We start from the raw sequence: 22,325 nt of genomic DNA on the forward strand, positions 1-22,325 counted from the left end.
AATAAGGAAAATATACAAGATTACTTCAAGTTAGGAAGAAAATTTGGTAGCTGTGAATAGGACGCTTACGGCGCAGCTGTTACGATATACTGCACTTTGTCCACAGTGGAATCCTGTTCTTTTTAACAGCATTTAGGAAAAAGTGGCTTGAAGAGCACGTTTTCTTGTTCTCATCTTCAATCACCTTTTCGCTAGCATGTAAAAGCATGAAAGATTGAATAGATCCGAGATGTCTCATGTCAGTTGCGTGCACGTGGATTGTGTTGTGTGTTGTCGCGCGTTGGCTTTATGTCAATTTTAACGATATTTACCTAGTTTGCATGGCTAATTGTACGCATACAAATTTTTGGCAATCGTGATATACAGGGTGACACAAAAAAAACGGTCATCACCAAATTTCAAATAACTTCGGAAGTTTTATTTAGATCATCACCAAACTTCGGCCACTTCAGGTCACACCTATGTAGCATACATCCACCAAGTTTCAAGTCTTCACTACGAATACTTTTAGTACAGTGTGTGTTTTACTGACGCTCCACAATGTGCTCCAGGTGAGCGCCACGGCGCTGCAGGGCGTAGGCACACTTGCATCCGGCGGGCAAAGTTGTCGATAACCCGATGGCTGTGCACTTTACAGAGTGCAATGGCCTCTGGAGACAGTGCTCAGGGGGTGTGTTACCCCTGAAACGTTATTCTTATCGGGTTATCGACAACTTTGCCCGCCGGATGCAGGTGTGCCTACGCCCTGCAGCGCCGGGGCGCTCACCTGGAGCACATTGTGGAGCGTCCGTAAAACACACACTGTACTAAAAGTATTCGTAGTGAAGACTTGAAACTTGGTGGATGTCTGCTACATAGGTGTGACCTAAAGTGGCCGAAGTTTGGTGATGATCTGAATAAAACTTCCGAAGTTATTCGAATTTTGGTGATGACCGCTTTTTTTTGTGTCACCCTGTATAAGGCTAAGTACAAATATACCTTTTAGAGCTTTTGCAGGAGAAAACTGGCAGGGCGATTTTTACGTTTGTTTGCTTGCATTGCACGAACATCCTGAAACCAATTTCAATTCAATTTGAATTGATTCATTGCAGGATGACTAGTGAGAGTATCAAAGTTATATGATGCACCCTAATTTTATGCTTTTTGGTAGAAAGTGGGCTCAGACTGACTTGCGCTGGCGCCTGGCACTGACATCCAGCTCACGTACCCAAGGCCATCTATAGAAGGTACAGTCACTCCCCCGCCGACCAATCAGAGACAGATCCTGAGTGACGTCATCCCTGATGCTTGCAAGGGGTACTCCATTCCTTTACAACGTAAAAATGGCTAACTTCATTTGAAGATTGTTGGTGACACTCTACACATATCGCTCAACCGTTGATGTCATTGGAAAGTCCAACTAATTTTCTAGCGATAAAAAAGAGCAGCAATATGCTAAGAAATGGCCGGTTTTGAAGATATAGAGGATTTAAAAATCCTCTGCAGTTGCAGGAAAGCAACGTAAACACACATCGAGCTTATATTTTTACTATGAATAAATCATTTTTCAGTAAGTTTTTAGATGTGGTATCGATTTAATCAACAACTTTATTACAATATTTTTATTACTTGTAACTTTATTTCAAAATAATATTTTCAAAAATGGCAACTGTTGGCAAGTAGCTTTGAAGCAATTGTGACGCACCACGCCATTATTGTCATGAAGCCCCCTTATGATGTCATCTAAAGTGGAGTGACATGGGCCTGCACGTACCTTGGTAAGGAATAAAATGAGCATGCAATATACCAATATCACTGGTCTATGTTCCAACCAATCCCCCCAATTGGTCATTTAAGAAGTTTAATGCTTTTCTTGGTGTACCTTCCTACCAAGGCTACCAGGTCCTGTAAGAATGGAAATGAATAGTTGAAATTTAGCATTGCTGCTCCCAATTCTGAATTCTGATTAATGTTTCTTGCACAATCAATTTTTTTCAAAAAGAAATTGTTTCATCTGTTGAGGGGTCCCAAACCTATTTAACCATTTTAGCCCCACCACCAGAAGTGAAGTAGGTTCTTGCAATAGACATAGCAAAATGGAGAGGGAGACTGTATTTGAGCTGTGGGTGAGAGATCAGAGAAGTAATAGACCAAAAATTAGATTGATAGTGGAATGGATGTTGCTAATGGTTTGTTTACTCATAAAATGGCAAGATGAACTGTGAAAGCCCAAGCTCCAGAGTCCAGTTTGTGATGTGAGGGAGTTGTCACCTCACCAAAAAAGTTCCTGTGTATTTGTGTGGATGGACAATAAAGTCCCTTTTCACACAGTGATGATCTAATAAAATTCAAAGCATTTGACCACTGACAGGGGGAAAACTGAAAAGACAGCTATGTGTAGGGTGACTTTGGAGAAGCATTGAAAAATGCGGACGCCGGTGAAAACAGGGCGCCGCAGGGCATATTAGTCACGTGATATTTGGAACTGCTCCCCCTCCGTGGGCCTTCTACATTCCAAACGTCACGTGTAAATTTCACGAACCTTGATCAAATCGCCCCAGGCGCCCTGTTTTCACCGTCGTCCAAAAATGCCTTGACAATTCAGCTGGTTCTGAATGTCATTTAAAAGAAAAGTCAGTGCCAAGTGGTGTTGCACAAGATCATTTATGGAATTGAAAGCAATAAGCATACAGGCAAGGTCAAAGCATTTTATTACCGTACCGCTTACCTTGGAACATATAACAATGCCATGTAATTCATCCTATTGTGCAGTCTTTTTTAATTGAATTATCTCACTTTTCTTCATAGTTAACTTTGGTGAGTAGTGGCAAGTACCTAACCAGAGAAGGAAATATTTTTTTGCCATCCTATTCATTTTTATATTTAACCCTATTTTACTGAATGCCTGCCTTTTTGCAGGAAAAGTTGAAGTCTGTGCAAAAGAAAAAAGAAAAAATAGATAGAAATGGACGATCTGCAAGGAGAGGCAAGTTATCAATTTGTGTATTTGTTATTGCATAAATCTGCACTCCAGCTTTTGTGTGACTGTTTTGCCTCATCGACATTGGCTTTTTATTTTATAGGTACCTATTCTTTACATTCTTTACATGTCTGACCTGGTAGTTTGTATTGGGTGTGTGTGTGAGGGGAAAGGGAAATGGTGATAGAGTGGATAGTTCACCACCAGGCTATTCTAATTAGGAATTCAGAGACTGGGGTTTGCAGAAACAAAGTCACAACAGCACGATTTTCTGCCACAAGACTCCGGGAACAAAACTGAATTTCAATGTGTCTAGTCAGTTGACAACTTGCAGAACATTTTTTTTATCATTCTGTTTTATGTCTCCTTCCAATACTAGATAATGGCAAAGACCTTATTTCAGTTGGAACTTGGAACATTGATTAATTGTACCATTTAGCTGCTTCGTCTGTTTTCTATTTGCCTTGAAATCATGTCTGTCTCTTTTTCAGGTCAAGGACTTTGTAAGTCAGCTTGGCTTTGAGAAGTTCAGCAATATCCACATAGCCTCTGACGATGATTCACCCAGTGATAAACCAGTCAAATCAGCTCAGAAACGCAAACAAGTGAAGCAGAAGGAGCGGAAGTCCAAGCCGGCCGATGGTGCACCGACCGGTAGCGATAAGAAACAAGCTCGCCACACCCCTGATACAAAGAAGGGGAAGGGTCATCACACCCCAGATGGAGATAAGGGAAAAGGCCAACACACCCCTGATGGAGGAAAGGGCAAGGGACGCTGTGCTACCACTGGAGCCACAAAACAGTCCAGCGACCGACCCGCAGACGGATCCGAGAGCTCTCCATCGACCCCAAAGGAATCTCGGAAGGCTCGTAAGCGGAAGGCCGGCCGCCGCTCTCAGCAGACGGACGGAGACGCGGCCGTACAGGTGGACCAGATCTCCAGTTCGACGGCTGACGACACCGGCAGCCCCCCGCCGGTACCCGCCGCCTCGGCCGGTGCCTCCAGCGGTGTAACCAAGTGGTACCAGAACTCTGTGACTGAAGACGCGGACGCTGCGCCGGTTCCTCCCCCGGCCGCCGGAGCGCTCCTCCAGGAGGCGTCCGCGGCGCTGGCACAGGCCGTGAAGGCGTTCAAGGCGGACGGTGGCGGCGGTCAGTCGGGCTGGACACAGACGGTTCTCACCTCGGGTACCGTGTCGGATAAGCTGGCGGCGCGACAGGCGCTGCTGGCCAGTCGGCCGCTGGTGGCGCTACACCTCATTGAGGACACCGTCCGAATGGTGGCGGCCAAGGGGAAGGGACACGCCATGCAGGCCATGCGTGAGTACCGAGCTGCTTGATCAGGGGGTTATTGTGGAGTTCCTGGACGTGTGGTAGTGCGGCTTAGCTCAGGGGTGATTATGCGTAGCGCTGTGTAGTGTGTAGTCAGTTCACTGAATATTCGTATTCGTTTTTAGTTCCTGCTTTCATGTACATTCTCCGAAAATAGCGTATCACTCCAATCCAACTCGTATTTAATGCTTTTAGGTGGGTTTTGTTCACTGGCTCACTTGCCATGAGTTGTTATATGTGGAAAATTGTTCAGCATGCATAGCGAGATTGATGAGCACATTATCTCTTACAGAAATGCTGGCCAACTCATTCGGCGCCCATCTGCTGCCGCCGGGCCGGAAACTGAAGCTGTTTAAGCAGCAGCCTCTGGGGGCGCTGCAGCGTATATCTGGGGGTGACCCGGCAATCAGGAGACGCCAGCTGATGCTGTGGTGAGTCCTTGGCGATCTTCAGTGAACTTTATCGTTGTTGGTATCGTTTGTTTTTCTCACAGACAGTGACAATACAATAACGACGTAAATTAGACCAGACGTTTTGGACAACAAAGTGCCTTCGTCAGTGGAAAATAAGATATAGGCTTTACATCGATAAAATATAGACCTATGTTTTATCAATGTAAAGACTATATCTTGTTTTCCACTGACTGTTGTCCGAAACGTCTGGTCTTATTTACGTCGTTATTGTATTGTCACTGTCTGTGAGAAAAACAAAATGTCTAACTCTTCTTATCAGCTGATAATATGGAAGATTGCGTATAGTTCGTCCTGTGGTTAACGCACTAACGCCAGAATCGCAGAGGCCCTGCTGTGATGAATTTAGGACGGACGTTGGTAGGTGGCAGCACTATATAGTTTCAGTTTCGTCCGTGCTGTACCGGTTCTGGAGCTTGGGCCATGAGGCGCAACTAAATCGACGTCCAATAATGTTGACCATGATTCGCACCGATGATTATATGCGTGTTTTAGGTTCCTGTAGCGTGACTGAAGCTCACATTATGTTGGCTAGTTGTTACTTCAATTAGTTGGTTTGTCGTGCGCTGCTCACCGTGTGCTCATCGTTTGCATTCGAGGCGAGGTCCCGTTGCTCGGGACTGGAAAAGGCTGATGTCACTGTAGTATCTGTGTATATGGCTGCTGCCGTTCCACCTCATCTAACCCTTGTTCCCCCACTCTCCACAGGCTGTTTGAGGAGCGCCTGAAGTCTGTATACGCCGACTTTGTCGGCCGGGTCCGAGAGATGTCGCACGATACTCTGGAGAAGACCCGCAAACACGGTGTGAACACGCTCTCACAGCTGCTGGTCGCCCATCCGGAGCTGGAACAGGTCAGTCATGGCCGCCGAGTGGTAGACTGGAGGGAAGGGATATATGGGTACCCGTCAAAATTCGTGAAGATTTGGGTCGATATTTGTCCCACAACTGATTTCCTAGAAATCATTACCTTTTCATAAACCATGCACCCTAGGCTGTTCACAGTTGAAATTATTCAAAAATGCCATTGCGCATGCGCGTAAAATGGTCCGTGACCCAGAAAAAAAAATAAAATTTTCTTCTGGGTCACGCATTATCAAACCAGATACGTTCACTCACCTCATGCGCGATATAACCCCCTTATCGGCAATGACCTTCTCCACACGTAGGCGGAAAGACTTGCATGTCTTGATGATGTAGGTGGGCAGAATTTCTCTTCTGGGTCACGATTTTTTTTCCTGGGTCACGCTAAAATTCGTGACCCAGAAGAAAAAAATGCGTGACCCAGGGGAATGGTTTTTACAGTTTTCCGAATATGGCAAGTTTGTTATCGAATACTAATCTCCAAGTACATCTTATCTGGAGTACCTGAGCACGCAGCAACACGACATTGTGATTCTTTTCGACACTTACCAGCCACAAGCCACAAGGGCGTGTGACCCAGAATAAAGAAATCTTATGGCACGCAGGAGATGATTTCCCCTGGGTTCGCCCAGCCCAACTGACAGTTTTCAGTTTCCGCCCCCGCTCTCTGCGCCTTCTCGGGATAGGACCATATGCAAGTCTGCAGACCCTGCTTACCCGGTCCGTAATGCTTTGAATGAGGAGCTAAGTACCGTGACCCAGAAACAAACGTGACCCAGAAAAAAGTTTGCCAAAAACCGTGGGACAGACGTTTTTGCGTTGTGCAGTTTTGCTAAATTGTATAACCAAAAAATAAGACCCATGAAGAGAAATTTCAATGTTTTTGCTATTCACAACGCTCCCTCGCGCTCAATTATCTCTAAAAATAACTACACAGCAGCTCTGTAGATTTTTTTTCGCAGGTTGTGGGACAAGCTAAAATACATAGGCACACAAAAGCACGGTTTTGGAAAGATGTCCAAATTTTTTTTTGCCACTTTGCTGTTGCCTTTTCAATGATTTTTTTTCTTCAATCAAATGTCCACATCTCGCGTACGGACCCGTGTTACGCTGAAATAAGCTCATTTATTGACGTGAGGCATTATTGAAATCGTGGGACAGCATATCTCCACGAATTTTGACGGACACCCATATCCTGCTATAGACCTTGCTTTACTGTATGTTGTGGTCTATGATACCAGTCTCTAAGCTGCCTAACAGCTAGATATAAAGCAGGTCTGGGCGGAGGACGTTCGGTCGAGGATGGGAGAGGGGAGGGGGGCAGGACGGGAGGAGTGTGATGCCAGTTCAGAATGGATTTTATTCAGGACTTGTTTGTGGATTCATTGCTACAGATGAGCAGTGTATGTTGGATATGGCGTTAGTTATCACTTTTGTGCAGATATAGTTTGGGATTCATCTTGTCTGTAGGGCACGGTGCTTAGGAAATCTCGTGCAGAAGGTGGCAGCACCAGTCTCGGCCTGCTAGTCGGCGATAGATTTGTCCTTGTTGGTTTCGGACTGGTTCATTATCTATCTCCCGTACTTTCAGAGGCTGCTGGAGGTGCTTATCGATACTTCTCAGTGACATAGCTGTAAGGTTACGCTCTGAGTGATCCTGTTCTATCCCGTGTACTTTCAGAGATTGTTGGAGGTGCTTGTGAACAAGCTCGGTAACGTAGCTGTAGGACCACACTATAAGTGATCCTGTTCTATCCCGTGTGCCCTTAGAGACTGCTGGAGGTGCTTGTGAACAAGCTCGGCGACGAGAAGAAGTCGGTGGCGTGTCTGGCGGTTCGCCGGCTGGGCGCCCTGCTCCGCGCTCACCCGGCCATGCGCACGGTGGTCGTCAAAGAGGTGGAGCGGCTGCTCTTCAGGTGCGGCCACATTGGAATGGAGAGAGGTGTAATGCAATAGATAAAAGACCACAGAGTATCTGTTAACGTAGTGTAAAAGCATTGGGATTGAAATATTTACTAGCAGCGTTTTATTTGCTGCTTCTGGGGTAGGAGCGGGTCCATTAGAGCGAAGTATTTTGCTAGTTTAACTTCAAATTATGAAATATACAATCTGGTGGAATCTGGTGGATCTGGTGGAGGACTCTGGTAAAATATGCTGAATCTGGTGGAGCGAGTGACACAGTTCAACGTGCTACATAGTTGCCTTATGTTCATAAACATGCAGATTGCAGCATCCGGATAGTGTTTCCTCTCAACTCCAGAATGTCGTATGTCCTACCCCGCTGACCTCGTATTTCTGATCTTCTCAGGCAGAACGTCGGCAAGCGTGTCCAGTTCTACGGAGTCACCTTTCTCTCACAAGTGCAGTTCTCCGACGAGGGCGACGAAGCGTTGGCGCAGCGCATCGTCAAAATCTACGTGGGATTCTTCCGTGCCTGCGTTAAACAGGTGAGAATTACTGAGACTGAGCTGCGCGGCCAGCTCAAGCTGGATAGGAAGGTTCATAGCCGCGAGTCTTTACGAAACTCTACTTTTTTCTTGGTTTTGTGCTTTTATATGCATATGCGAAGTTGATCATTGACGCAACTCTATGGAAGGAGATAGATTGGTGTTTGTGTTCATGAATTTATATTGGTAGCGTGTTTGTATGTACAAAAATACGAACATGAACAGCTGCAGGCTGCAGCACACTCGCTTTGTCATCGCCACAGGCACCGTCATTTGACAATTTGCTGACTTTTTTAATCGTTAAAATGACGTGTGCAGTGTGTACTGTGTATGCTTTGGCTGTAACAGCTGAGTCAGTGAAGTAGCGTGTATTCGACGTGCGTGCATGCATAAATTGTTCTACACCCATTTTCCATCATATCACCACCTCTCTACTCTCCTGTCGTCTGTTTTAGGCGGAGCTGGACGCGCGTCTGATGCGCGCCCTGCTCACGGGCCTGTCGGGCTGTGTGGGCCGCGCCCGTCTGGTGGGGGAGCAGCTGCAGCAGTATGTCCACCCGCTACACCACATCGCCCAGCTGGCCAACTTTGGAGTGGCCACGCAGGCGCTGCTGCTCATGTTCCGACTGACCACGGCAGGCGGACAGACGGAGCCGACTGATAGGTGAGAAACTAGAAAGAGACGTGAGATAGGGGGAGACAAGGTGAGATTGGTGAAGTCGGAGGTGAGAGTAGGTGAAGTAGGAGGGGAGACTAGTGGGTGAGTTAGCAGGCGAGACTTTGAGAAGCAAGAGGGGAGGCTGAGGGAAACTGCGCTCAATGACGGTCGATACTGGGAGATATGAAACTGACGCGGAAGTCGAAAGGACCATGAGAACTTTGAGGCGAAAGCTGATGTTGTTTTGACTCGCTGTTTCCTATTTTATTGCGTACGTCTTGCACAGCATGTTTCACAGCACTCTTTGATTTTTGTCGTTTTGTGACTTCACAAGATACGATGCAGCTGCTCCCTGTGTACCGTCCGTGAGCAATGACCGATATGTTTTGCTTCGTCCGTCCACAGGTACTACAGCACGCTGTACAAGAAGCTGGTCCACCCGGGTCTGGCCACCTCCCAGAAGGTGGCTGACTTCCTGAACCTCGTGTACCGCTCCATCCGTCTGGATCCGTGTGAGCCGCGCGCCCGTGCCTTCATCAAGCGTCTCCTGCAGGCGTGCCTGCACCAGACGGCGGCGCTGGCCTGCAGTGTGCTGCTGCTCGTGTCGGAGTTGCTGAAGCGCCGACCCGAGCTGGCGCGACTGTCCGGTCTGCCCGCGCCGCCGGCCGAGTCGTGGTCGGACCGGCCGGACGGAGAGGCAGAGGATGACGAGGAGGCGCCCAGGGATGTGCCTCTGTCTGATGAGGAGAGAGGGGGAGACGAGGACGGCCCGGCGGCCGTTCCGCCGCCGCCGGCCGGCTGGCAGTTCGTGGCGACTGGCGGAGCCACCGCCGCCGGTCGGGAGAGGAGACGGTATGATCCGCTGTACAGGGAACCGCGCTGGTGCCGCGCGGAGCGAGCTGCTCTCCACGAGCTGGCCCCGCTGGCGCGCCACCTACACCCGACCCTGGCGCTGTTCGCTGGACAACTGCTGACCGGGCAGAAACCGACCTATACCGGGAATCCGCTGCACGACTTTCAGCTGATGCACTTCCTCAACAGGTGAGCGCGACTGGCCTGGTCTCCGTTGTGACGCTCTGCTGACTCTGATAGCAGAGTATGCAGAGCGCTACCTCACTGGTGGCCAGCTGATTTTGAAAGACAACTCAATCAAGTGCGATATGAATGTCTTGCTTCTCGCATATTCTCATCTATCATCATTCTTGCTAAATTTATTTATACTTGTTTAAAAAAAAAATGTGTGTCAGGCGATGTCACTGAATGTCACATATCACCGGAGGCTAAACTCCGAAGTTGACTGACCGTCTGACCATATGTCCTCTTCCCTGCCAGGTTCTGCTACAAGAACCCGAAGGCCTCGGCCCGCTCGGGCGCGGAGGAGGCCCGCCGCCTGCCGGTGAACGCCGCCGGATACGCGCGCCTTCCGACCAGCCAGGTGCCGCACGACGAGCGATTCTTCCACAAGTGAGTCAATATCAATCGATATGAATGTTGAGAGTATGTTGATGTAATGAGAGCTAAGGATCTGAGTTGCGCTGGGCGTGGTAATTAATCACGATTTTCCTCAATAGTGCGCCCCTCTCCTAAGAAAATGCCGTGGTCGGCTGATTTTATGCTATGCTTGTCACATTTAGCCACTACGTTAAAGTCTTTGTAACACGCATTTTCACTGACAAAAGAGATTAATGCGTTTTTGTAAATGTTGGGAGTGACTCCTCTAAATTTTAACACTCTCCATCACACTCTCCACTCTCCTGTCGTGGTGCTCACCATGCCTTTTCCCTTTCCCCCCACCCCTATGTTCCAGGTACTTCTCATGGCGAGCCGAGAAGCTGGGAACGGCCGACCCGGCGCCGCGAATCACCGACGAGTCCGGTGACGTGACCGACGAGGCGTTCGACTCGTTCCTGGACGGATTCTTCGGAAAGAAGGCCGATGGCGTCGACTTTCTGGCCGAGATGGCCGACGGAGGCGCCGAGCCCGGCTCGGAGGGTACGTGTACGGGCACGATGTTTGGGATGTGATACGGCGTGAGGGTGTTGAGTGTGGACGGACACAGTAATCAAGCTGAGGTTACCGGAGCAGCCGCCTTTTGTGCATTGATGGTCTGTTAAAAAACGGCATTGCAGGCACCGTCACCTGGGCTGACAATGTATTGTTTTCCAAACAAACAGAAACATAGCATAGCATGAGACCGGGAACACCGCCAGACACGTCACCACCGCGGATACATCTAGCCAGCTAGCCGCCATCAAGACTTCCCACTTCCCAGTACGCGGCCAGACTGATGACCCGCGAGCGGTCACAGCCGTTCGCGACCCCAACGCCCCTGGTGACGGTTGCCACAACTATGGGGATGCTCCGTGAAGATTCTGGTATAGATGTGTCTGTTTTTCATGTTTTTTCAATTCCGGGGACCATTTTTATCATCTAGCAGTGCCAGAAGTTTTGCATATAGCCACGCTGCTCATTGATTGTTTATGAGTAGAGCGCCGAGGGTGTCGAAATCCAATGCTCTTTACAGCTTTAATGTCGCCGGGCTGTATGACCGGTCCGTCCACCTGTTGAGTTGTCGCGACGCATCGTGTCTCACCCCTCCTGACCACCACCGCCCACAGACGAGGAAGGCGACGGAGACCAGCTCGCTTCGGGCTCTGATGACGATGACGAGCTGGACCTCGGAGAGGACGATGATGACGATGAGATGGAGGAGGACAGTCTCGGGGAGGACGAGGACGATGACGAAGGTGAGTTCTCATCTGGTGAGAACAACTGCTCAAAGAGATCAAACAACGTTTACTCAGCCGTTTGTTTGTTATTGTTAGCCAATGCACAGCAACTAGCGAGCGAAGACTGCTTCGCTAACGATGTTTTTGGTATTTTCAGAATTTGCCGTCCCGGCCAAGAAGTTCAAATCGTCGTCAATGGCAGGGAAGCGGAAAGGAGGAAAGGTGAGCGATATGTGAGACAGCGAGCTTCAATTATCTGTATTATAATAGTTACTATTTTCGTACCACGCTATGAATGCATATGATATTCGGTAAATGGCTATAACGAGTCTCCTGCCATTCAATAGAGATGATCGGTCCACTTTCGCTCCATCTGCGCTCTACGCCGTTGCCTTGCTTCGTTAAACACAATTGGATTTGTAGAGTCGTACCGCGCTAGGTCAGCCTCTCCTCTTCCACCCCCTCCCCCCTCCTGCCCCCCGTCTGACCTCACCCCCTTGCACGGGCACAGGGAGACGTCTCCGACCTGTTCGCCTCAGCAGATGACTTCTCCGAGCTCCTGGAGGAGGGGGTTGAGGCCAGCGAGGCGGCGGAGAAGGCCAGCAAAACCAGTGAGTGCGCGGGGCTCAGCCTTTGTGGCTACTGACTACTGGCTACAGTGGGTGTGGTTGTGTCGATTCGGATGAGTACTGGGTATTCACACTGCACACAACAGCTGACAATTCGGATTTAAACCTACGCTTGGGCTCAACGTCACCGATCATTTCCGGGGCCTGGCAATCGGTCAATTTCAAGAAAATGTCGTTTTCATTGTATCTAGCCAGCCTCACAACCGACCCGCAGACTTTGGGAGACACATCACAAAGTAAAATGCTGACGGAATGTGACAGTTCCGTTTTGACTCATTCATTACAGCTCTGTACTTTTGCAGCCTGTATCAGTGTGTATCTTGTGCGCTCAGAACCCAGGTGCTTCAAAATGACGTGATGCGTCCTATCTGATATGGTCGATAGTAACTGATGCCTCGAAGGTCGAGCATCTCCCCTCTGATTTTTGTGATGGCCAAGTAAGCATGTCTTGACAAAGAGATTAGTTGTATGTATGTATTCGGGCCCGCTAAACTGGCGTGCTGTATTTTTCGTATCGTGCTTGTTATCATGTCTGTCCCATCACGTCTTGTGATTGATATGCGTGGTCCTGATTCACCACCTGCGGCCGATTTCATAAAAGGTAGTAAAATACAACCGGCGCAATTTCCTACCCGTTTTTGCCGGATTTTATGCCCTAGCGGTTTCATAAAGAAAACGGGGTTGTATTTTGCGACCGAAATTCTACTACGTCGACTTTTATGCCCAACAGCTGTTTTTGGAGAGAAATGCAGCAGATCGGTTTCATAAAACGATGCATTTTACACTCAAGTAATTTTTCATGTTCTTGATATCCCACAAAATTCTGCGTTGCTCTGAGCTGCATAAATTTGACCAAACTTTGACATCAACAGTTGTCTTGAACATCGAAGTGTGGAAGTGAATCGAATTTTCTACCTATTTATTTTGAAATAACTATTTGACCAAGAATCAGGAGCTTTGAAGGCACAAGGCAGTAAGTAATACTTCGTTTGTAGACCGTAAAAATGTATTGTTGGGCTGTTGGCAAATCAAAATATTTGCTGTGTCGAATTTTCTACCTACTTATTTTGAAATAACTATTTGACCAAGAATCAGGAGCTTTGAAGGCACAAGGCAGTAAGTAATACTTTGTTTGTAGACCGTAAAAATGTATTGTTGGCAAATCAAAATATTTGCTGTTGTAGGAGTTGACAAGATTTGAGATTGACAGTTTGCAGGGAACCACTTGAGTGTTCTTTCTCCAACATGGTAACATATAAAATGAGTGTGATAATGCTTTTTGCCACAAGTGATGTGTAATATTGATATGTCAATTGTCAGCTACAACTACATATGTACCTATATTAATCCTTTCGCCCGTCATCGTCAACAGGTTCACTGGTCTCAAGTCAAAGTTGTCAGTATTGCGAGTGCATACCTACATCAATTGAAGGTCTTCCAACCAAGGTGAGTTGCTATACCCAAAGATGCTTCTGGTATTAGTATACAAAAGGTTTGTCTGAATGGGTTGTAGGTTGATAGTTTGTTGTAGGTTAGTAAGTTGGAGGTAGGTAGGTCATTGTTGCTTTTCAAATCAACGTCATTTGCAATGAGCAGCTTCTAAGTGTCATTGTATTCCTATCATTATTTTGTAGGTATTGAAAAAATGGATAGTGTAGCTTTTTTCTATGTAGGTAACAGTCAGATATTGTAGGTTTGACATCTTTTTGCCTCACCAACTTCCGCTGTCACTGTAACAGGTGTCTCACATGTGGCCAACTGTTAATATGATATGAAGTGATTTTGATCATTTTCCAGCCCTGCATCTTGAGAAGAAAATCTGCATGTGGTAGCTCGGGCAGATTTTCTTCTCTTACACCTGCTTCCATGTCCCATAGCAGCATCTTACACTTTTCCCGCTCTTCCAATAGAGCACGCCAGAGAGCATTGCATCTTACACCTCCCTTTTTGTCCCATGATAACACGTTAGTGGATCGTCTAACTGTAACACGGTGTCCGTGTCCCACAGAGCGCGCCAGCTGTGACCAGCCAGCTGGTGCAGAGGGCATATCAGGAGAAGCCGTCCTGGCTCATCACACCACGGCCGTGCCGTCCGCTGCCGGTTCCGTGTTGGAACCCGGAGCGCTGGAGTGGCCTCCGCGCGCATCTCTGAACCTCTCCAGCCGCATCCAGTCACCGGGACCGCGGCCGCCCATGAGGACGTCATTAGAGAGCAGAAGGAGCTGCGCGCACGGCTGCAGCAGTTCATGGGCGGCGGCGCTGTGGACTCTGCCGAGCACGAGAAGCTGCCACCCCGACCGAGCTGAGCGGTCCGCTCGCCCTGGCCGAGGTGGCGCGCTAGCAGGCCGCCCAGCGGATACTGTCGCTGATCGAGCAGATCGGCGCCAGCGAGTACGTGGACGGACACGCGGCTCCGCTGCACGTGTGCCAGCACTGCGGCGCCCGCGGCAAGCGCGTCCCATAATAGTTGGACCAGACTGTGCAAAACCGCCTATATTAAACCGTTTCAGTGTCTGACACTGTGTGATGGGGCCGGCTGCGTCCCCGACTGGGCGAGTGAACGATTCGCCTCCGCAGCGGGGCATATATTGCTCAAAATGGTGGGCGAGTCGTCTTCAGCGAGTTTCGAGGAAATTATTAGCGTGTTGCCATGTTGGGGGCGGATCGGCGTCTGTCTGGGTGGTTACGTTTGGAATTGTTTCATTGTTTATTTTATATCACAATGCATGAATTTTTTGGTGATAAACATATGCACGGTGTACTTCATCAGCGACGCCACGACGCACCTGAACGTGCAGTCAGCGGCCGGCTGCGTCCCTTTCCTACCCCACCCGCCAAAATTTCTGAAAATGTGTGCTTTGGTCCGGTCGGAAACAATCCTTGCTTTTACAAAATTTGTGATTTATTCATAATTCATGGCCAGCAATAGCATAATTACCTTTTCATTAGTAGAATAACAGCTGTTGGAATTTGCATCGCAGCTATCAGAGCGATTCCGGTTAAACTTCAAACACTTGTCTCAAACGATCTCAGATGTGCGGACTAGCAAATAAAGCAACGACACAACTTCGTGGCATTCTTTGAGTAGCACGTATTACGACGAAAACAATTGTCAAGGCGTTGTCATCTGCCGCTGTGTTCAGTGTTAACTATATTCAGGAGATATTGCCATCGCAGAACTTGGCGCTCGACGATCTTGGAAATCAGTATCTCCGAATCAGTATCTCTTATACGGCGCGCGCGCGCGCAGTAATCACTCGGTCGGCCGGCTCGCGTACAAAGCCCAATGAACAGCTACTGTTCTACGTCTTAACCCGCGAGTTGCTGGGGGGGGGGGGCGTTAAACGCCCCCACTTTTTTCGCCGGGCCATAGCATAAAAACGGCGCGCCGCAGGCGCGCCAAAATTTGGGTACCTGTAGGGAATTGATTGAAGTTTATTGTGACAAAGTTTCAAAAAAAATCGGTCGGAAATTTTTTGAGATATCGAGGTTTTAGTGACGTCCTGATTTCTGAGTTTTCGACCAAAAACGGCATATGTTCAAAAAATCATATAAAATCACAGAATAGACATACAGACATGCAGTAAACGCCAGTAGACTGCCAATACCATGGACAATCAGATGGCTATCTTTGATTATTGATTATCGTTCTGCATTTTCCAAAATCTTGAACTGAATCTTGGCAATTTCTCGCGACTACTTCACGACCATGATACATACATTTCTTAAATTGAACTTTTTGAGCCAAACACGTACACATATGATAAAATGAATGTCACCATCGTGTTCTACGCCCCAAATTACCCATAAAACATGTGTCGCAGGCTGCGAATTTCAGTTTTGATTTTCGGGGATATGTGCCTACCCGGTTGACCTGACCTTGACCCTGACCTATGCTTGACTGACCCCTACATGGAGCCGACACTCTTGTAGGCCTTATATGATGGATTGTGCACCGTTTTGACAACGTTTATGACGAGAGGCGCCCATTGCGAAGCCCTGAAGTCCATGCTACTGAAAGCCCGATTTCAGGTGTTTGACCTGACCTTGACCCGACCTGTGACCTCAAAATTCAACTTTAAAGTACTCATCTGAAGCGTCGCGTCGCGCTCTTTCGTTTGCCGCCTCGTGCGTTTCGCTGCGCCTATTGGTTCTCGAGTTATCGGCTGGGGGCGTTTAACGCCCCCCCCCCCCCAGCAAACGGTGGGTGGCGAAATACCCCAGCAACTGCCGGGTTAACCGCCTTTTGACCCTGTGCTGTTGTATTATCGTAAATTTGAAAGCAAACAAGGTTAAATCAAGACACTCAGCCAAGGCACGCAATAAAATCATTAGAAAAATAAATTATACCTTTTAACATCACTATCACTTCCCTTTTTGTCTAAAACACGTAGGGTAGCCTGGGGCAAGACGCCCCAGATAATTTATTTTGCTACATAAATTTTGTCCCACATCACCTGAAAGGCCAAATTTGTGCTCAATGCGTTCTTTGGACATTTTACTTTAAATTGCACCCCTCAAATTGATTCACTTATGATCGGACTCCAAGCTAGGAAGTGATTTGTGAAGCAACTGCAAATGGGGCATTTTGCCCCAACCCCAGGGCAAAACGCCCCACGGCCTGGGGCAAGTAGCCCCATACCTTAGATTAAAGATTTAACATGGTAGTTGGCTAAATCTTTTGTGAGAGGTCCGTTAGACCTCTGGAGGCACGGCACTGAAGTTAGCACATTCCATCCTGTCAGGTGCTCAGCATATGACACTGTTGTATGAGCAGGTTTTTCACCTACCTCATAAGACCAAATAATAAATTATTGCAATGCAAATGTTAACAAAATACTTCCTTTTCCATCCAGTTGCTGAGAAAAATACACATAAAGGCACAGAAACTTACTGTTCGCCAGCTACCGAACATTAGAAAGTGGGTAGCCCCAACAACACAAGAGGTAAAACGCCCCAGGGGCTTTTTGCCCCGCGACCTACTGGGGCGTTTTACCCCATCACGTAGTTTGGTCAGAGAACAACGCCTTGCACTCCAGTAAGACATAATTTAACACGAACCAACCCGGCATGATAAGCGTTAGACAATAGTTGTTCAAAATACATAAAAGTCGTTAACCTAATGTGGACCATAAAAGAACGCCATGATTCATAATCTGACAACAAAACATAAAAATCACTCAAAAAACACATTTTTGGCTATATCTCCCGAAAGAGTCATCACAATTTCTTTCCAGTCTGCTCATATAATGATCATATAGTGCACGTTTTATAGAAGAGATGATGTTTCCCCAGAACCCTGCCAGTTCCGAGAAACATCGGTGAGGCGTTTTACCTCGGCGGGGCGACTTGCCCCGGTCTACCCTACGATTTTAACCCTATTAGTGGCAGGGGGGGGTTGTTTTTATCCACCCCTCAGGTTTTTCGGGAATATCTCCGAAACCGCTGAAGCTACGATGCTGAAATTTTCTGACTTTTCCTAAAACTAAATTGGGCTTATTCCCTAAAAATTTCAAGTTCATAACTTTATCAGGGGCGGCTCCAGAGCACTGGGAATTGGGGGTCCTATTCGTGAAGCGAGTCATTTGGGCGAAGATCACGATGCTGCACCAGTTTTACGAACAGTGAATGAAAGGTATCATGTGATAACATATACAGTTATTGTGCATCCTCTTTTGACACGTTTTTGCTATAATAGGCGGATCCAGGCGTCCAAAAAGGGGGGTTATGTTTTACCTCCCAACATAGGTGCCCTGACACCGCCTATGCATGACCAATACAATTGTAGTCGTTCTCTCATAAGAAAATTGTAACATAACAAGACCATTACCACCCTTTTTAGAAGCAGTACCAACAAAAACCTTATTTACTATACTTTTTGTGTACCCCCAATCTCAATGATCTGTATCCGCCTATGATTTTTGAAAATGCATATTTTTAGGATCCATGTGAATTCCTGGTTCATTCTCTATCGATCGGCAAAAGTTGCGTTAGGATTGGTTCAGAAACCTGGCCGTGATAAACAGTCTAAAATGTATCTGCAATTTGCCCGTTTTTACCCCCCTCTACCCCCCCTGTTGACATTTTTTAATTTTTATTTTTTAGAAATGTAGATCACGTTGAGCGAAATCGAATGCCGTTTGAATTTTGAAAATCGGCCCGTTAGATCTCGAGATATCAAGGGGGGGGGGGGGTCGTAAACAGCCCCCCCCTGCCACTAATAGGGGTATACCAGGAGCCTGCCACTAATAGGGTTAAGGGCGCCGGCAGCCGCCATCGACAACCCAAGTCGGGGGCGAATGGGCCGCGCACACGGACCGACACGGCTAGAGGTCAAGGGGTCACCGTGTCACGCCGCCGCCGGAATCGAGCTACCCGCGCCATATTCATAACGCACTGAAGACCTTCAATCGGTCTATGACGTGTCAGTACGCTGCTGGCTGCGTACCGACCGCTACCGCCACCTATCCTCTGGTCGAAGAAGAGCACAGCGCTCACAGCGACCTCTACAGTGAGGAGCGCCCACACGACTCAGCGAGGCAACCCTCACTGCTCGCCGGCATTTACAACCCAAAGCGACGAGCGCAGCGCCTGCAGCCGGGTGTGGCCGGACGCGTCGAGAGACGCCGCCAGCCCGGTCATCGGCGCCGTCAGACGGAACGGCAGGAGCAGCAGGCTGATGAGTGGTGGCCGAGCCGCGAACACGTGTCCTGTCGATTCCGATCAGCTGCAGCTGCACGTCAGTGGCGCCGCTCTGAGTCCCATGTCGCTTCATCTGCTCCCAGTGAACAGCTCGCGCGTCTCAGCGCACTGCTGCTCGAAGTCGGGGCACGTCGAGCTGATGAACTGGCTCAGCGTGCTGGTGTTCTCGAGCCAGTCGATGATGGCCAGCTTGGGGTGGACGGTGGTGAGTGCCAGCCGGCGGTCGACAACCCCCGGCTCCGCGGTCAGCGCACCGTTTACAACGGAACGGCTGCTGCACACGCTGGTTGGTGCTCGTCAGCCACCTGCAACATGCGTGCATTACATGCATTACATTTAACTGCATTCTGAAGACCTTATAAGCTGGAACACAATTAGCACAACTGAAACACAAAAAAAAAATGTGAAATGTTTGCCTCAAAACTTGAGTTTGACTGAAAACAACCGGTGCCTGTAATCAATTATGGCAGTAAGACTGTTACAGTCTGTTTAAAATGCCAGCCTGTTTACTTTGTTAGCTTCATGTCAACAAATGTACCAACCTACAATCTAATGACAAACGGTACTAGATCTTTGAATGCACTAACAATGCTATCACGTTTTGTTAACTTCTTCCCCAATACATCACTGTAATACAGCCATACAACTAATGACTAGACATGCAAATGTTTTCCTTGGTAAAATTGGAAGTGGAAACTTGCTCTCAAAAGCCAGAGATTAGTGCAAAAAGATTTTATTTAAATGTTTGCATGTTCCCTCCCATATCAACAAATTATGGGAAACTGCCTACCATACCTACCCTAGGTAATAAAGTATAGGTACATGGTCTCACCTCTTGCAGCATGGACAACATTGTTGACAAATTACTTCTAAACTTCGTCTCTGTTGTAGAGGCCAGCCAGGCAGCCTCAAGGCAGCCTTCCAAGTTCCACTGCTAATGCTGCTAAAGGCCCTCCAGTCTTCCTTTCAGCAGCTGGAAAATAGGATTAAGGATATTAATAACAACCTTACTTTGGCTGTTGGTAATCTTATAGCTTAGCAAGTGGCTCCGGGTCTGCCACCTGTTTGTGAAGTCACCACTCGCCAGTTCTGAAGATATTTATACAAATTTCACCAAAAGTTGCAGTAGGTTGTAGGTTTGTAGGTTGCTGGGTGGTAGGTTGGTAGGTGGTAGGTTGTAGGTTATAAGCCATTAGGTAAAGTCGGGTCAGGTTAGATTAGATAAGGCATGTTTTGTTCTGTTAGACTATTTGATGACTTTTCTAAGCAAATTTTGTGTAAATATCTCAAGAACTGACAAGTCTGCAGCCTTTTTGCACAAACGGGTGACAGCACCTGAGCAGTATCCGTACTTCCTACAAGCAAAATACCTGTACAGTGTACTTTGTCAATAGAAATATTCATGGGGATTTTAACAGAAGACACAGCAATTCAAATTACCAATGAGTCATTGCAAATGCTTTTATGGAATCAGAATGACAAACACTTTTTAGTCCACTTTTGTATAGACATAGCCTAAAATAGTTTCATCATCCTATACTCAAAACCATTCATGTTGCCACCCTGACCTTGGCAGAAGATTGAGTTGTTAATTCATGGTACATAGATACTTTGCATTGCTGCATCAACTATGTCGTAACAGTAACACATGAACACTGACACCAGTTGCTGTGGATTACCCAGTACCCACATCATCAATTAGCAAAAGCTGTGTGAGGCAAGTGATGTAACAGGTACTCACATTTCAGTAGTCAGCAGCCACTAGCAGTCGTCGCGTCGCACTCGTTTTTGCAACTTGATTCTTGAACTAAGGAGAGGCGCTATGCCTTCTAACCAAACTGAAACTCAGCCAAGGCCAAACCTTGGGCAGCTTATTGTTTCACTGCGACGCTCTCACCGTTTGGACACATCAAAACATAAATCAAACACTGAAACATATATATCAGAAACAAATGAACACCCAAGCAATCTGTGTACAAAAGGGTTTTACATATCAATATCCTGAACCTAATCCAGCCGGCCGAAATGAATGCAGTAGTTTCTTTATGGCCTTGGACGATTGTTTTTGTTTACAATTCCTAATGCAAGAATAGCAAATAATTTTTTGTCTGATTACCTATTGATTATTGTTTTAAACATCATGTTTAATTTTATTATTGATGAATTAAAACAATTAAGTCATTTTATATTAATACTTTGATGATTCACAGAATTAAAATATTTATTAAAGTTCTGTTGGTAGTAAAATGCAATCAAAGCAAGCAGAAAACTACAACTGCCGAAATTTATGCCCTCCGAGCTTTATGAAACCGCTCCCTCAGTGTGGTTGTAGTTTTGAGGGGTGAGAAATGCACCTAGGTGTAAATTACTACCAAACCTTTATGAAATCGGCCGCTGTTCTCATCAGCGTACTTGGTCCTGCCGGGTCACTCAGCCATAAGTCACTGCCTTCCTTGTCCGCATGCGTCTGTGAAAGGAAACAAGTTATCATATCTGTGACTGCACTTTGTATACAAATAAGTGAAAACATTTATCTAGGCCGCACAGCCACTCCCGGTTCGTTGGTATGCCCCACCTGACTTGACCTTTCTCATAGTTTATCTCTCGTGTGACTGACCTGACCCGTGGTCTCTCCGTTACGTGACCTGACCTGACCCGTGTCTTCCCCAGACCGTCACCAACTGCAATGGGAGGAGAGTGGCTCTGGGAAAAGGCGCCGCCAGGGCTCAGGGAAGATCGACCGGAGAGGAAAGCACAAGGCCAAGAGGGCGGGCAGCGCTCGGGGCCGTCGCTCAAAGTAACTTCGGGGTGCTTTGGGGAGGGAGGGAGTGTCAGCTCCATGTCGGCTTGTTCATGGTTAGATATATTGACAAATATATGCTCATCGTGTCTGCTATTTTTGTGTATGTTGGTCCGGGGAGCTTTTCTGACCAGTGTAGGTGTCTGAAAGTGAATCTGATACTGTTTGGAGGATCAAATATGCCACATAATGCTGTCATCGTGAGACTATTATGAGTTATTCTCATACAATGGATTAGCGGAGTGATGAGTGTCAGACACCCTCTGGAGTACCAGAGTGTCTCTGATGTGGCCCAGCTGGAGATGACACGGCGCTGGTGTCTGACGGCCGAGTGTGGTGCCGGTGGTGGCGGGGCGTCTATTTCTGTGCTGGCAGCCGAGCCGCCCGTGTCGCGCCGCGCCGCTCCTCCGCCGGTCTGTCGGCAGTGTCCGCGGACAGGGCTGAGAGCCGAGCCGAGGTGACCTGAGCGGTGACGGCGGTCAGCGGCCGACATGGGTGACCCGTACCGCCGACCGGACCAGAGCACTGAGAGGTCAGTCGCCGGCACTGCCGCCAGGGGATGGAGGTGGGGGGTGGGAGGGAGGTGGGGTGGGGACTGGTTTAGGTGATTTTAATGGAATGGTGGGCTGGGAGACAATAGGGTGGGACCGAATTAGTACTATTGAACCTGCAAAGTACTTCTTACTACTGCAAACCGCTCTGCCCCTACAATCCTGATTGGATTCATTGATGACAC

The 22,325-nt window shown here is 47.7% G+C and overlaps 2 protein-coding genes and 2 long non-coding RNA genes across 10 annotated transcripts in view; 3 read left to right on the top strand and 1 right to left on the bottom strand.

The window, feature by feature from the left end:
- The first annotated feature begins 228 nt into the window (after window positions 1-228).
- LOC122384987 (CCAAT/enhancer-binding protein zeta-like) lies at window positions 229-21,683 on the top strand. Of its 5 annotated transcripts, none has more exons than XM_043372874.1 (15): window positions 229-265; window positions 2,899-2,965; window positions 3,451-4,279; window positions 4,584-4,722; window positions 5,470-5,614; window positions 7,395-7,540; window positions 7,933-8,071; window positions 8,527-8,735; window positions 9,135-9,770; window positions 10,062-10,193; window positions 10,537-10,721; window positions 11,348-11,476; window positions 11,616-11,680; window positions 11,970-12,069; window positions 21,460-21,683. In XM_043372874.1, exons 2-15 carry the CDS (start codon window positions 2,945-2,947, stop codon window positions 21,588-21,590), a joined length of 3,006 nt encoding a protein of 1,001 aa, XP_043228809.1. In that variant the 5' UTR covers window positions 229-265; window positions 2,899-2,944; the 3' UTR covers window positions 21,591-21,683. The 5 variants fall into 5 exon arrangements, with proteins under 5 accessions (XP_043228809.1, XP_043228806.1, XP_043228808.1 ...); XM_043372871.1 differs by having other exon boundaries at window positions 247-262; XM_043372873.1 differs by having other exon boundaries at window positions 261-330.
- LOC122384991 lies at window positions 12,700-15,157 on the top strand. Of its 2 annotated transcripts, none has more exons than XR_006257126.1 (3): window positions 12,700-13,203; window positions 13,460-13,533; window positions 14,096-15,157. It is a non-coding gene; the product is annotated as an uncharacterized LOC122384991 (long non-coding RNA). The 2 variants fall into 2 exon arrangements; XR_006257125.1 differs by having other exon boundaries at window positions 12,700-13,060.
- On the bottom strand, window positions 18,171-20,825 carry LOC122384992. Of its 2 annotated transcripts, none has more exons than XR_006257128.1 (3): window positions 20,531-20,825; window positions 19,622-19,762; window positions 18,171-19,094 (listed from the first exon to the last, which is right to left on the bottom strand). It is a non-coding gene; the product is annotated as an uncharacterized LOC122384992 (long non-coding RNA). The 2 variants fall into 2 exon arrangements; XR_006257127.1 differs by lacking the exon at window positions 20,531-20,825 and adding an exon at window positions 20,358-20,493 and having other exon boundaries at window positions 18,350-19,094.
- LOC122384989 (ubiquitin carboxyl-terminal hydrolase 2-like) overlaps window positions 21,460-22,325 on the top strand; it is a 28,578-nt gene continuing 27,712 nt past the window's right edge. The window contains exon 1 of the mRNA XM_043372879.1: window positions 21,460-22,121. The gene's annotated coding sequence lies outside the window, so the exon portion shown is untranslated. The remainder of the gene's footprint in view (window positions 22,122-22,325) is intronic.

This window comes from Amphibalanus amphitrite, unplaced genomic scaffold (genome assembly GCF_019059575.1).
Source record: "Amphibalanus amphitrite isolate SeventyFive unplaced genomic scaffold, NRLGWU_Aamphi_draft 000205F_arrow, whole genome shotgun sequence".
NCBI lineage: Eukaryota > Metazoa > Arthropoda > Thecostraca > Balanomorpha > Balanidae > Amphibalanus > Amphibalanus amphitrite.

Coding starts and splice junctions, on each gene's coding strand:
- LOC122384987 (XM_043372874.1), top strand. CDS start 2,945: ATGGACGATCTGCAAGGAGAG. Junction 11,477..11,615: donor GGACGAGGACGATGACGAAG/GTGAGTTCTCAT, acceptor TGGTATTTTCAG/AATTTGCCGTCCCGGCCAAG. Junction 12,070..21,459: donor GGAGAAGGCCAGCAAAACCA/GTGAGTGCGCGG, acceptor TGTCTTCCCCAG/ACCGTCACCAACTGCAATGG.